The 17,015-nt window shown below is 35.7% G+C and overlaps 1 protein-coding gene across 2 annotated transcripts in view; it reads left to right on the forward strand.

Annotated features, from left to right (window-relative positions):
- Positions 1-9,201, forward strand: part of LOC148950652 (maleylacetoacetate isomerase-like) — a 61,702-nt gene extending 52,501 nt beyond the window's left edge. Inside the window, exon 8 of one of the 2 annotated variants that reach the window (XR_016141971.1) lies at positions 8,917-9,055. Coding sequence is in view for 1 of the 2 variants with exons in the window: in XM_089091689.1 (XP_088947815.1) it covers positions 8,917-9,043 (127 nt within the window). In the remaining variant the exon portion in view is untranslated. Of the gene's footprint in view, positions 1-8,916 lie in introns of both variants that reach the window. The other variant, XM_089091689.1, reaches the window with a different exon arrangement.
- Positions 9,202-17,015: the final 7,814 nt, after the last annotated feature.

Consider the following 17,015-nt stretch of genomic DNA (forward strand, 5'->3'; position numbering starts at 1 on the left):
TTAAGTTTCATTATTATGAAAGAAAAACCAGCAAAATTCCTAACAGGATAAGACCTTATAGGATATAAACAATGGAATAGACACAGGATGATCACTATAGACTTAAGCAAAATTAGAATTTTACCCCTTAACTAGGATCATATTTAAAAAATAAAGGAAAAGAATAAAATAGACTTATGTTTTTAGCTTGACAAAATATGAGCAAAAACCAAGACCAAACTGACTTCTGGGTAGGGCACGACGCTGAATATATAGAAAAAAACTTTTTTTTTTTTTTTTTTTTATTCCAAAATGCGGTAAGCTTTATCAAGATTGTCGCACTATTGTTAGGGCACAAGAATGCCCTTGAGAGTACTTACTTTACACCCTAAATGGGGTTCCGGTTTCAGACTCCTTCAGATAGATAGATAATGACCTAGGCTATACTGAGTTAATCTCAGATCTAAGAATTGAAATAAATTCTGAATTGATTCTAAACAAGTTTCATAGCAGTTCTTAAAGACAAAACAAAAATAAGGAAATTATTTTTCTTTGATTAGTTGTTACACTTCTATTTTTGTCCTACTCTGGTCTAAATTTCAGGGAGGGGCGATGGCCCCCCTGCAGGCGCCCATGACTCCAATCACTTTCAACTATTAAAAAGACCACTAGCCCTTTAAATTTCCAATCGAATGAGCCCTTTTTGAAGTTTCTACGACAACGCTTTCTATAAAAAAAAAAACCTCATATGCCCCCAGAGCATAACTTACAACCCTTACTCTAAGGACTATGGGAGGAGCGTCTTGCTCAAAAATATAATTTTCAGATCTTTCAACTACATTGAGCAAAATGGCTATATAAAAATTTAGAATTTGTACGTTCAGGGAAATGGTGGGCGTGGAAGGGTTTTAGTTGCCTTCCAATCACTTTCGGCTATTAAAAGGGGCACTAGTCATTCCAATTTCCTATCGAATGAGCCCTTTTCAAAGTTTCTACGACAACTCCTTCGATACCAAGTGCCCTAGTCTAAAGGGAAAAAAAATAATACGTTGTGCCAACATCGTTTTACTTATAGGAAGCGCTATTGCGCTGCCTATGGTAATAAGAACTAAAACAGCAATAATTATAACAATAAAGAAAATAAAGAATCATAACTAAGAAGTATTTATTTGAAACCGCCATCAGTATTTACCAGCTGATTTTATTTTCCACGATGCGCGCAGGCTAAGAAAAATAAAATAAAAAGCAAATAAATTTTTATTTTATTATTTTTTTATTTTGGTTACAGTTAGCTCAGTATGTCTTCCAGATTCTATACTGTTTTTGTGTTCTTAGAAAAAAAAAACAATAAATTTCAATTAAAGTCACCATCTAAGATTTTTCACCTGTCGTTAAAGATATGAAAAGCATTCGTTTTGATTATGATTAGAGTTAATTTGATATACGGATAAAATCCACGTGTCTTTCGTCTTATGTTGCTTTAATAGTAAATTAATTTAAAAAAATAAAATTAATAAATAGAACATAATAATAATGACACAAAAGAATTTAAAGATTGATAAAAAAGAGTATTTATTTGAAGCATGTAGTTATCAATGTATTTCAACTGCTTTCGTTTTCAATTGTATGCGCTGGTTATGACTGTAATTAGATGAATAAACAAGGAAAATTAATTTTCCGTTGTATTGTGCTGCTTTTGTTTTCTTTTTGTGGGTATCAATATGAACTTATATTTGTAACGTGCCGCAGAGCAGTCTAGTCAAAATCTTAAAAAATGGCGCATACCAAATAATAGGAGAAGGTGGAATTTACTTCTCTCATCTAGTTCGTTCATATGACTCCTTGAATATTAAGATTTTTGCAATAAATTTATTATCCATTTAATTCGGCCATATTTCAAACTGTGCTACCCTCTCCTAGCCGAGTGGTTACCGAGCTAGGCTTGAAATCCTAAGGACCATGGACCATCCTGCTGTCACTGGTTGTTTGCACTCCCGACCGAAGACAGAAAATCAGAAGATTTCTAACCTACGCTGGCCATTTGGTCAACGTGCGATTTTTTTTAAAGTAAGTTTAAGTAAAACAGTATACTGTGTAAGGGTCTATTTTTAAGGTAGGCTATATGAAAACATTCCAAAGTTTGATGAAGATACCTCACAATAAATCAGTCCGGAAAAAAATTATTACATAATTGAATAAAGATATTACTCTAACTTCATTAATGGACTGAGGGAAGAGACAAAGCAAAAAAAAAAAAACGAGGAAAATTCTTTCCAGAACCCTGTAAAATAAATCAAAAAGATCATTAAATTCAAACTATTAATTTCTTAACGCTAAATATCAAAGTTATAACAGTGTTTTCTCAAGTAATACTAATAAAAAATAAATAAAGATAGACAAAAAGAAGTAGGTCTATATTGACAAGCGATAGCTGTTACTTTCTTATTATTCAGTTTTCATGTTTCGTAATAAGGCTAATGGGTTAATCAATTAGTATCGCTGCATGCAAAATGCTGTGTATAAACCATTCTTAGAGAGTTCAGCTACTAGCTGTATATTAACAAAAAAAAAATTTAACTTTTTTTATGAGAAGCTGAACCAAATGATGATGTCGCTTTAAAAAGTAGAAAAAACCATTGGATTTCAATTTCATTCCTTTGAAAAATATACAACCTCACGATTCCCGTTCATTATCCCATTGCTAATTTTGGCTCCAAGACTAAAATCTATTTCAACTTCTATTTTAAGCCTTGGAAATTTTCAATGATTAATTTTCCCACAAAGGATGGGTTTAGGACATGCATTTTTCTTTTTCCATGGCAGATTCCAAATATGCAAGGTTTTGTTGATGATGGTGTTGATTTTATTCCCCGTGGCCTCATTAAGGGGTATTTGTGTTCCATAAAAATTGAATAGTTCGATACATTTCCGAAAACTTAAAGCTTTGTTTGGGAGGATGTATCAAGCTCCTGGCTTATAAAGTTCGTCTTCGCCCAATATCAACGCTTATTTACTTTAGAGGATACTTTCCCACTATATGTGCATTTACAAGGAAACCAGTCACGAAAGACCCGTTTTTGATGGGTTCATTCAAGACACCGCTATGCAGTAATGCAATGCTTAGCGTGGTTTTCAATGCGTTTACGATATTGAAACTGTTGTTTTTTAGGGTTTAGGGGGAGAAAAAGGTACCTAGGTTAGGTTACGTTTTTAATATATGTAATGCTTTACCCCCCCCCCCCCTAATGTGCAAATATATAGCCCAAATTTGTTTTTAAACCATTATATATTCATCCTATTTTATTTTATTAGCATTAACCAAACTTGCCTTTTTAGAAATGCCCAGATAATGAAAAATACCCTTCAGAGTATAGACCTACTTTTTAACTTTTGATTGGATTTTTTTGACAAAATGCTTCTTTTCCCCCTGCAGTTTCCAAATATTCAGCCTTTTTTGGGGTCGTTTCTTAAAATTTCGAACTTATTCCCGGTGCACCTTGAAGGGGAATGTGTACCACGTGGATGTTCTTTTATTATGTATTCCTCTTGAGTGCACATACAATCGTGAAATCAGTGTCTTTTCAGCCGTTACTCGGTTTCTGAAATACTAATCTGCAACCCTTTACATTTTACATAGGCTACTGTTCCAAACCTGCCGTTTCCAACTTTCCAGTTTTTAATCCTTGCACTTAACCCTCGTACTTTGAGTGCGCTTATTCCCAGTGCACTCGAACTTATTCCCAGTGCACCTTAAAGTGGAATGTGTACCACTTGGATGTTCTTTTATTATGTATTCCTCTTGAGTGTACATACAATCGTGAAATAAGAGTTTTTTCAGCCATTACTCGGTTTCTCAAATACTAATTTGCAACCCTTTACATTTTACATAGGCTACTGTGTAAAAGTTCCAGTTTTAATTAAAGTTCCAATTAAAGTTCCAGTTTTAATCCTTGCACTTAACCCTCGTACTTCGAGTCCTACATTTAATTCCACGCGCTTTAATTTAAGTCCCAAACCTGCCGTTTATTTGATAAAAATGCTATTAAACTGACTTAAAACATGCCTTTCTCTCAAATATGCTAGCTTTCATAACTATATTCTGTGTTTAAATTGACCCGGTTTTAATGTTGATATAGCTCCGGTTTTTATGTTAAGTTTTTATCCCTTTGGGTGGAGGTGGTCCATTTGTAAATGCGTGTCATTTCTGTATTATTATTATGATTGGTCTTGTCCGATACTGTAAATTAGAAAATCAAAATTTTAATAAATTAAAAATATTTGTTTTCTAATTATACAGGGTAACCCAAAGTCAACCAAAAGCAGGTTACCTGAACGTTAAAACTGATCTTAAGATATTTAAGTTGGGGAATTAGCTCTAGTTGCGAAGAGTCGTCAAGTTTGCTTACAATATGAATATCGGCTAAAGATAAAATCAAAGAATTTTGAACTTATTTTACTTCTAATGTGTTATAGATAATTATTTGGTTAGAAAAAAACCCTTTTTCTGCCTTTTTTATTAGGCTGAAGTGGACCGCATGTAATTACTTGCCGTGTATGCAGTTTATTATCTCCCTTGTCTTGATTAATTTATTATCCTCATCGATCAGAATTTCCCAAAAATTACGGTGAAACATTTCATCAGCGACGTGTCAGTATGCCATAAAAAACACAACAACAAGTTATGTGGAATAGGGACTTCTTGCTTGAAGATAGTAAAGTGCTAAGAAGGCTCTTTAACTTGCTTTTTGGGAAATTTTTGATTGGGTTAGATTAGTAAAAATTAAACATTGCAAAGTAAAAAATGTAGGAATATGATTTAAACTTCAATAACACCCGAGAAACAAGTTTTTGTAGATTTCAGAATAATTTTTACAGAGGTTGAAACATCTTAAAATATCTTTTAGTTTGTTTTTTTAGGAATCTTATTGCGAAGGAGATTTATTTTATTGATTTAGATGAAACTTTAAAAAGGTTGAACATCTTAAAATACGTTTTTAATTTGGGCTTTTTTTCGATGAATATTTCTCCGCTGGATGTTTTTTTTTTGTTTCTTTTTTAGTTGTGTTTTATTTTGCTCAAAACGTGTATTGGCCATATAGTCAAAATATTTGCTCGGGTTTTATTTTAACCAATCCCTTCACAAAAAATCCTCATTCCGCATAACTTCTTGTTTTAGTTGGATGGAAAGACAGTGTGGTCTCGGTCGTTACTTTCGTATCAGTAAGGTATAGTACCCAATTTGATGTCGGAGCATAAATTTTGGATTCTGGTTAAAACACACAAGATTACGCGACAGATCTTATCGTAGTCTGTAGATTCGTGCACAAAAACGGCTTGGGTCAGAATATTATTCTGAGCTTAGCTTAAAATAGCCTATATCTGCTGTCTTGTCTACTCAAAAAACTTGTAACATAGATTTACCAGGGTGTAAACCCTTTCCATACGAATTGTAGACAAGGGAGAAAAGTCTGTTTTGGTTCGTCGAGCAATTCTTCGCTGGATTTTAAAATATAATTCGAAGATCCAAAATAAATTTAGGATTCTGGTTAAAACACGCGAGATTACGCGAAAGATCTTATCCTAGTTTATAGATTCATGCACAAAAACAGCTTGGGTTTAACTCAAAATAGCCTATATCTACTGTCTTATCTTCTCAAAAAACTTCAAACACAGATTTAGCTCGGTGTAAACCCTTTTCATACAAATTGTAGACAAGGGAGAAAAAATCTGTTTTGGTTCGTCGAGCAATTCTTTGCTGAAATGATGAAAAACATATTTGAATTGACACCCAAATGAGATTCGCTAACTTGATGAAAAGTTGTGCTGAAAGTTGCTGCAAAAACACAACTAAAAAGTATAATTTATGTTTTTCTATTCATCTCAACGGCATTTGCTTATTAGATTCTATTGACGTTCATAACTTACTCTTTGTTGCCTATTTTTTCGTCATATCCTTAATATGCGATGACAATTTTCTTTCTAACAGGGACATATTTTTCTTGTCAGGCATATGCTGATCAAACTCAATTGACGATGTTATTTTCTGTTGCCTGTTTTTACATAAAACTGTCTAAATACAATGACAATTTTCTTTATAACACCGTCACTTTTTTTTCTTCTTATATATCATCTTTAAAGGCATTTGAAATGTTTTGTTGGTATTTTCTGACATTCTTAATTTTTCGGTAAAATTTTCCATAGAACATAAGGATTTTCATTCTAACGGGTACGGGGACACGTTTTTCTTCTTTTTCTTTTTGTCTGCCATTTTTTTTTTTTTTTTTTTAGATTTCGTTGAAAACCTTTTGTTACCCGTTTTACCATAATATCTTCTATGCACAATGTCGATTTTTTTTTAACAGGGACATTTTTTCCCCTTTTTTTCTTATGAGGCATCTACTAATCAGACTGAATTGATGTTTCTAATCATATCTATTTTTGAGTTATATGTTGTATACATACCAAAGATTTTATTTCTGACCTGATAATATTGTGTGTTTTTTACCACACAATAAAAAAAAACGAAAAATTGCGAAAAAATGTAAGTGAAAAAGATAAGAAAAGAGAGGAGTGAAATAAAACACGCTTCCAAGACAAGAAACGTTGCGGATATTTTTCCTGATAAAAAAGCTAGGCATCCCCGACGGATGACTACGAAAACAAAGAGGGAGAGATAAAAACGATAAGCTAAAGAGAAATTCAAAAAGATGAAATCCTAAAATAAAAATTAACCAAATAGGAAACCTTTACCCCCGAAACAATCCAGGTAGGACTCAAAGTTTAAGTTGACAAACAAGTATGTGTCCAATAAGAGAGTCATACTTACTCCCGCCATTTACCCGTGCCACAGCCATTTAAATATTTGCCTCTCAATTACTTGGACTATATTTCTTGGCTTTTCTCTTTTTACAATTAGCCATGTCTTGATGCAACCTACTGCAAAATACTTGATAAATTCAATTCACATCCAAATAGTAACTAAATAAATTAAAATGAATATTAATCTTGTTGACAAATAATCATTTTGTTGGTATTCAAGACGAAATTTTTTTAAATATTGGATTTAATTGATTCACCTGGGGGTTCTGAATCTGAGAAAATGTCGGTTTTTCTGTGGGTTTTTTTTTGCTCATTGTGCGATGACCCACAATTGAGCTATATATCAATGTCTAGATAGGTATGTATGTATAGGTAGGGAAATCTTATCTTAACACGTATGTGAGAGCCATTCTAGTTTTTATGTAAAGGACAAAACAGTTGTTGAGCTGTACTTGGAGTGTGTATGAGGGGTTGACCCTATGAAGCACTCATGAATATAAAACTGTGGCGCAAATTGAGCACAGAACCCATAACTTTTTAATGACCTTTTCTTTCGGATTTGAACCTCAAATTTTTTTATTAAAATGTGGAAAATTTGAGTACTTCGTGGATACGTGATTTTTTTTTGCTCTGTTCTGTTTTGCTGTTCTGGTGTCAAATATTTGCTTAAACTGTTTAGTTTTGTTCATTCAAATTTTGGCTGGTGCTCATAAATATTTTTATGTCAAAATCTATTAAAACTTCGCGTAGAGTATTTTTACGTAAATACAATACGAGTATATATATATATATATATATATATATATATATATATATATATATATATATATATATATATATATATATATATAAAACCTAACATCCTAAAATAACCTAGATACCTTTCCCCTCCCCCTAAACCCCCAAAAAACAACAGGTTGAAATTGTAAACGCAATAAAAAATCACGCTTTGCATTTTATTTATCTAGCAAATACCCGTTTTTCTGGTTTCCTTGTACAGTATATAGCGGTGGGTACCATATAACGCACAAGTACCGGATCGGTACTTGTGCGATTTTTTTTTGCTCTGTTCTGTTTTGCTGTTCTGGTGTCAAATATTTGCTTATATATATATATATATATATATATATATATATATATATATATATATATATATATATATATATATATATATATATATATATATATATATATATATATATATATATATATATATATATATATATATATATATATATATATATATATATATATATATATATATATATATATATATATATATATATATATATATATATAAAACCTAACATCCTAAAATAACCTAGGTACCTTTCCCCTCCCCCCCTAAAACCCCAAAAAACAACAGGTTGAAATTGTAAACGCAATAAAAAATCACGCTTTGCATTTTATTTATCTAGCAAATACCCGTTTTTCTGGTTTCCTTGTACAGTATATAGCGGTGGGTACCATATAACGCACAAGTACCGGATCGGTACTTGTGCACAAGTACCGATCCGCACAAGTACCGGATCGGAAATTGTAAACGCAATAAAAAATCACGCTTTGCATTTTATTTATCTAGCAAATACCCGTTTTTCTGGTTTCCTTGTACAGTATATAGCGGTGGGTACCATATAACGCACAAGTACCGGATCGGTACAAGTACCGGATCTTATATATATGTATATATATATATATATATATATATATATATATATATATATATATATATATATATATATTTATATATATTATGTACATCTCCGTCTCTCTCTCTCTCTCTCTCTCTCTCTCTCTCTCTCTCTCTCTCTCTCTCTCTCTCTCTCTCTCTCTCTCTCTCTCTCTCTCTCTCAATGGCTTTCTTTTGTGGTCTTGGCCTATCAATAAAATACCAATCTTTGATCATTTGTCTTTTATTCCGATCAGCTAATCCTATTTAATCTTGAATAAGCACAGCAAACGTCAAAGGGATGTGCTATATTTTTTGACAACTGTCAAAATCCTCTATTGGTTATCATGTCTGAATGATAACCTTAACTTGACACAGCACAAGTTAACTTTGAAGGAGCGGCGCCAAAACTAGATTCACAACGTCAGATTGAAATGTTTATTTTTTAGGTTTGGTGTCACTTTAGACCGATTTCCAACAATAGAGAGAATTGATGCGACATTAAAAGACCACCAAGCGTTTATTGCCTCACACCCGTCTAACCAGCCTGATTGTCCCTCTGATATCAAAGCCTGAATTAAAACTATTTTTGGTGATTATTTTTTAGTTTTTTGCTCAAATTTAGTGTCTCTTGATAGAACCGGAATTTAACTTTTAAAAGTCGTTATTTCGTGCTGGTTGATGGTTTTTTGTAGTTTCTTGCTATAATGAAAAAATAAAACAAATTGGCTGAAGTGTTTCGTTTTGATTATTTTAATTAGGATATAGTTGCCAAAATGAGTACTGTTTGCGCCAAGTGAGCACCTATTCATAAGAAGAGTCGTTATTTATAAGTGATTACTTCAGATAAGCAGGATGAATTTTTTATGTATTTTAAACATCAGCCAGATCTGAAAGTACTTCCTGAACAAGTAGTCAATATTATTTACATTAATCGTGATGAGGGATTCCATAAAAAAATTTGCTCTGAATGTTGTATGTACCGTTAAAAGAGTTTTATGTGTCGCATAAACAAATGTCCTTTTTATGTGTTCTTAACAACTGTTTACATTGCTACTGGTTCAAGAGCACGAATTACCGAAAAGGTTTGGGGGACGAGGATTAAAAATTAAGAAAAAGCAAAAATGTATTTCTCAAATTGTTGGGTATGTATGTTTTTTCAATGTAAATCCCAAAACAAAGCATATTTTCAAGTGTGGAGTCTCCCCCTGAATTGGCGCCTCTTATACTGGTTTAAATAACCTTTTACTCATCCAACGTTTCCAATGTTTTTTTTATTTTTTAAGATCTAGCTTGAAACGAGAGGACAAAATACTAATATCACTGGATTTATAAGTTTCAAATCTATTTATACACTAAACTGATATGGGATTAAATATAAAAAAAGTTATTTCAACTGAAAGTAAGGAGCAACACCTCGCTCTTTACGCTAAAGTTTTTAGTAGTTTTGACAACAGCTTCTTTTTGTTCCAATTAAACGAGTATAGTGTTTCAGAAGTCGTTCTTATAGAATTGGGAGACAATTCAAACTTCAGCTTAAAGAGCGAGGTATTGAGGAGGAGGCAACCCCCTTCACATACGCAATAATTTCTGTTCGTTTTATGGTTTAATGTCGCTCCTTACTTTCTGTTAAAAAAACTCGTTTTTTTATTTAATTTCAGAACGTTTTTGAATTAATGCAGGTGTTGAAATTAACTAACCGTATATGAAGAATAAAAACAAAATTTGCATATTAGTAGAGGTGACCCTATTGACCCCACCCCTCACCCCTGCTGCCACCTACAACTTTTTTTTAACACCAGATATTGGCACGAGAACCACGTGGGTTATGGTTTTTTTGTCAATGAGAATTTTAAAAACAGGAATTTTGTCACATTTATGTATGTTTTCTTGGATGGTTATGTGTGTGGGTCGATTTATTTGATGTTTTTCATGGATGTTTAATGGTTTTTGTAAGTGAGAATTTGAAAAACAGGAACTTTGTCACATTTATGGATGTCATCAGCAATTCATGTCTGTTATATGGTTTTCTCACTGAGAATGAAAAAACAGGAATTTTCTCACTTGAAAAAACATGAATTTTCTCACATTTATGGTTGTTTTAATTGATTGTTATTTGTGTTTTTCGATTTATTTGATGTTTTTATCGGATGTAAACATCAAATTATGGATGTTATATGGTTTTTGTCAGTGAGAATTTGAAAAACAGGAACTTTCTCACTTGGAAAACCATAAACCACGTGGTCCTGTCACGAGTAGCACCTGTGAATTTGATTTACATAAAGTTCGCTGAGAGCGTGCACTTACAACAACAACAACATCAACCTTGGAACACCTGTGCTGTCGACCTCAATTCACCTATCGTGAATCAATACTTCCCATTAGAAACAACAAATTAATTTCCCCTTTCTTGACAGATCAATCAATCAATGACATCATCTGTCAGACTTTAAAAATTTTCGCCTAGAAACATTTCTCCAGGAATAGATCCAAATCATTAATGTCTTTGCCTCGGGAACAGTTCTACTGGTCGAACTCCAAAGGATATTAATAACCAAAGGACATGGAAACAATTAGGCAAGAAACATCTTAGCGATGAATTGTTTTAGCGCGCGAAAAGGTTTCTTATTAATTTGAAATGCATTAGCGCAGAGATGTCAATAACAAAGGAACACACTGAATTTACGTTTAGGGATTATTTGGGCGAAACTGTTTTAGACAGGTTATGGAACTATTTCGGCGAAACAGTTAGAGACATTTTGAAAGATGATTTTTGAAGTTATTTTAGAATAGAATTTAATGGTGAAACTCTGTGGTCGTTATAATACACAAGTTTCATTTGAACAGTGTTGTGAGGTCCTCTAACCCAACCCCAAAGGGTTACAATCCTCCTACCCAACCCCGAAGGAAGCCCCCGGTCCTCAAAGGCCCCCAAGCTCCCAAAGGATCACCGGCGCCCCCAAAGGCCCACCCAGACCCCCAAACACCATCCCCCGGCCCCCCCCAGACCATAATTACTGACCTTCAGGTGTTGTGATTTTAAAATTTATTATTTTTTTTTCTAAAATAATAGCCTAAAATGCCTCAAACTTTTTCACCCAAAGAGACACATACACAGAGACACACACACAGAGACACAAACAGAGATAAACACACAGAGACACACACACAGAGACACACACACAGAGACACACGCACGGAGACACACACACAGAGAGACACACACAGAGACACACACACAGACACACACACACAGAGACTAACACACACAGACTCAAACAAACAGACACACACAAACACAAACAGAAAACGAGACACACACAAACAGACACACACACACAGAGACAAACAAACAGACAGACAAACACACAGAGACAAAAACACACACAGAAACACACACACACACACACACACACACACAGACACACACAGAGACACACACAAAGACACACACACACACACAGAGACACAAACACACAGAGACACACAAGCCCCCGGTCCTCAAAGGCCCCCCAAGCTCCCAAAGGACCACCGGCCCTCAAGGGACCCACAGACCCTCAAAGGCTCTCCCCGAGCCCCACAAAGGAATTATTTACTGACCTTCAGTTGTTGTGATTTTAAAAGTTCTGCTTTTGTTTTCTAAAATCATCGCCTAAAATGCCTCAAACTGTTTCACCCAAAGAGACACATACACAGAGACACACACACAGAGACAAACACACAGAGACACACTCACAGAGACAAACACACAGAGACAAACACACAGAAACACACACACACAGAGACACACACACAGAGACACACACACAGAGAAACACAAAAAGAGACACACACACAGAGACACACACAAAGAGACACACACACAGAGAGACACACACAGAGAGACACACACACAGAGACACACATACAGAGAGACACACACAGAGACACAAACACACAGACACACACACACAGACACACACACAGAGAGACACACACACACACAGACACACAGAGAAAGACAAACACACTGAGACACACACACAGACACACACAGAGAGAAACACACAGACACACACACACAGACAGACACAAACAGAGACACCCACACAGAAACACACACACACAGAGACACACATACAGACACACACATACAGAGACACACACACAGAGACATACACACAGAGAGACAGACACAGAGACACACACACAGAGAGACACACACACAGAGACACACACACACAGACACACAGATACAGAGACACAGACACAGACACACACACACACAGAGACACACACACAGAGACACACACGCAGGATACAGAGACACAGACACAGAGACACACACAGACAGGTACACACACACACAGAGACAAAGACACAGAGACACAGACACAGAGACACAAACACACTGAGACACACACAGTCAGACACACACACAGACCGCCACACTGAGAGAGACAGACAGACACACACACACAGACACAAAAACTCACACAGACACAAACACACAGACTCACCGACAGACACATAAACAGACAAACACACAGACACACACAAACACACAGACACAAACACACAGACACACACAGAAAGACACACACACAGAGACACAAACACACAGACACAGACAAAGACACAGAGACAGACAGACAGAGTCACACAAACAGAGACAAACACCCAGTGAAACACATACAGAGACACACACACAGAGACACACACTCAGAGACAAATACACAGAGACAGACCCACATAGACACACATACAGAGACACACATACAGAGACACACACACAGACAGACAGACAAAGACACAAAAACAGAGACAGAAACAAACAGACAGACAAACTCCGAGAGACACAAACACAGACACACACACACAGAGAGACACAAACAGAGACACACACACAGAGACACACACACACAGAGACACACACAGACACACACACAAAGAGAAACACAGACAGAGACACAAACACAGAGACACACACACTCAGACACACACACAGAGACACACACACACAGAGACACACACACACAGACACACACAAAGACAGACACACACCCAGAGACACACATACAGAGACACACACACAGAGACACACACAAAGAGACACACACGCAGAGACACACACAGAGACACAAACACAGACACAGATACATAGACACACACACAGAGACACACACACAGAGACACAAAAACACACACACACACACACAGACCCAAAAACAGACAGCAACTCAGAGAGACACAACAACAGACACACACACCAAGAGACACAGACAAACAGCGACACACACACAGAGACACACAAAGAGAGACACACACACAGAGACACACATACAGACACACACATACAGAGACACACACACAGACACACACACACACAGAGACACACACACACACACACACACACAGACAGACACCCACACAGACACAAAAACACAGACACAGAAACACACACACACACACAGAGACACACACACAGAGACACACAAACAGAGACACACACACAGAGACACACAGAGACACTGAAACACACACAAACAGAGGCACAGACACAGACACAGAGACACAGACACAGAGGCACAGACGCACAGACACAAAGACAGAAAGACAGACACAGATAGACAGACACAGGCAGACAAACACAGACACAGAGACACACACACAGAGACACACACACAGAGACACACACACAGAGACACACCCGCAGAGACACAGACACAGAGACAAACACACAGAGACACACACACAGAGACACAAACCCAGAGACACACCCACAGAGACACACATGTTCCTTTAGTACCTACGCAATTAGGCTTAAATGAAGATATTTATGCAGAGTTTCAACTAGCTATGGCTAAGTTTGCTAAAGACAAGCTATTTTCTAGTGACTAGCTATGGCTAAGTTGTCTTTAGCAAACTTAGCCATAGATAGTTGAAACTCTTCATAAATATATTCATTTAAGCCTAATTTCGTATGTTCTAGAGGAACATTGAAAATTTTTTCTTATTGTGTGTGTTTTCGCAAGAAAATAGCTTGTCTTTAGAAAAATTAGCCATAGATAGTTGAAACTCTGCATAAATATCTTCATTTTTAGTCTAATTGTGTAGTTACTAAAGAAACATTGAACATTTTTTCTGATTTTGTGTGTTTTCGCAAGAAAATAGCTTGTCTTTAGCAAACTTAGCCATAGCTAGTTGAAACTGCATAAATATCTTCATTTTTAGTCTAATTGTGTAGGTACTAAAGGAACATTGATCATTTTTTCTGATTTTGTGTGTTTTCACAAGAAAATAGCTTGTCTTTAGCAAACTTAGCCATAGCTAGTTGAAACTCTTCATAAACATCTTCATTTTTAGTCTAATTGATTATTTACAAAATGAACATTTATCATTTTTTCTGAGTTTGTGTGTTTTCGCAAGAAAATATATTGTCTTTAGCAAACTTAACAATAGATAGTTGAAACTCTGCATAGATATCTTCATTTTTAGTCTAAGTGCGTAGGTACTAAAGGAACATTGATCATTTTTTCTGATTTTGTGTGTTTTCACAAGAAAATAGCTTGTCTTTAGCAAACTTAGCCATAGCTAGTTAAAACTCTGCATAAATATCTTCATTTTTAGTCTAATTGCGTAAGTAATAAAGGAACAGTGATCATTTTTTCTGATTTTGTGTGTTTTCAAAAGAAAATAGCTTGTCTTTAGCAAACTTATTCATAGCTAGTTGAAATTCTGCATAGATATCTTCATTTGTAGTGTAATTTCTTAGGTAATATAGTAACATTTAAAATTTTTTCTTTGTGTTTTTTATTTAAGAATAAAAAATCTTTTCTTTTGATATATAATAAATATATATTTGAAACTATGCATAAATATATTAATTTTTAGTCTAATTGCGTAGGTACTAATGGAACATTGATAATTTTTCTGATTTTGTGTTTTCACAGGAAAATAGTTTGTCTTTAGCAAACTTAGCCATAGCTAGTTGAAACTCTGCATAAATATCTTCATTTAAGCCTAATTGCGTAGGTACTAAGGGAACATTGAACATTTTTTCCGATTTTATGTGTTTTCGCAAGAAAATAGCTTGTCTTTAGTAAACTTAGCCATAGTTAGTTGAAACTCTGCATAAATATCTTCATTTTTAGTCTAATTGTGTAGGTACTAAAGGAACATTGAACATTTTTTCTGATTTTATGTGTTTTCACAAGAAAATAGATTGTCTTTAGCAAACTTAGCCATTGGTAGTTGAAACTCTGCATAAATATCTTCATTTAAGCCTAATTGCGTAGGTACTAAAGGAACATGTGTGTCTCTGTGTGTGTGTCTCTGTGTGTGTGTCTCTGTGTTTGTGTCTCTGTGTGTGTCTCTGTGTGTTTGTCTCTGTGTCTGTGTCTCTGTTTGTGTGTCTCTCTGTGTGTGTCTCTCTATGTACGTCTCTGTGTGTGTCTCTCTGTGTGTGTGTCTCTATGTGTGTGTCTCGGTGTGTTTGTGTGACTTTGTGTGTCTGTGTCTTAGTGTTTCTATGTCTGTCTGTCTCTTTTTTTGTGTATCTTTTTTTGTCTCTCTGTGTGTGTGTGTGTTTTTATGTGTGTGTGATTGTGTCTCTCTGTGTGTGTGTGTGTGTGTGTGTGTGTGTGTGTGTCTCTGTCTGTGTGTCTCTGTCTGTGTGTCTCTGTATGTGTGTCTTTGTGTGTGTCTCTGAGTGTGTGTCTCTGTGTGTGTGTGTGTCTGTGTGTGTGTGTCTCTGTGTGTCTGTGTCTGTGTGTGTGTGTCTGTGTGTGTGTGTGTGTATCTGTATGTGTTTCTCTGTCTATGTGTCTCTGTGTGTGTGTCTATGTGTGTGTTTCTGTGTGTGTGTGTGTGTCTGTATGTGTGTGTGTGTGTATTTGTCTGTGTTTGTGTGTTTGTGTGTGTGTCTCTGTGTGTGTGAGTGTGTGTCTCTCTGTGGGTGTGTGTCTGTGTTTTTCTGTGTGTTTGTGTCTGTCTGTGTGTCTGTCTGTGTGTCTCTCTGTGTGTGTGTGTGTCTGTCTTTGTCTCTCTCTGTGTGTATCTGTGTGTGTCTCAGTGTGTGTGTCTCCGTGTCGGTGTGTCTGTGTATGTGTCTCTGTGTGTGTGTCTCTGTGTGTGTGTCTCTGCGTGTGTGTCTCTGTGTGTCTGTGTCTCTTTGTGTTTGTTTCTGTATGTTTGTCTCTGTGTGTATGTCTCTGTGTGTGTGTGTCTGTGTGTGTGTCTCTCTCTGTGTTTCTCTCTTTGTGTATGTGTGTGTGTGTGTCTGTGTGTCTGTTTTTGTGTCGGTGTTTCTGTGTGTTTTTGTGTGTCTCACGTTGACTGTCTCTGAGTGTTTGTCTCTCTTTTTTGCTCTGTGTTTGTGTGTGTCTCTGTGTGTGTGTCTCTGTGTGTGTCTGTGGTTGTGTTTCTGTCTGTGTGTGTGTCTCTCGGTGTCTGTGTCTCTGTGTGAGTCTGTGTCTGAGAGTGTCACTCTATGTGGCTGTGCGAATGAGAGTCTCTGTATGTGTGTCTGTAATTGAGAGACTCTGTGTGTGTGTCTCTCATGTGTTGA

The sequence above is a fragment of the Artemia sp. Qi Xiang Cuo genome, chromosome 7, assembly GCF_049724085.1.
Source record: "Artemia sp. Qi Xiang Cuo chromosome 7, ASM4972408v1, whole genome shotgun sequence".
Taxonomy (NCBI): domain Eukaryota; kingdom Metazoa; phylum Arthropoda; class Branchiopoda; order Anostraca; family Artemiidae; genus Artemia; species Artemia sp. Qi Xiang Cuo.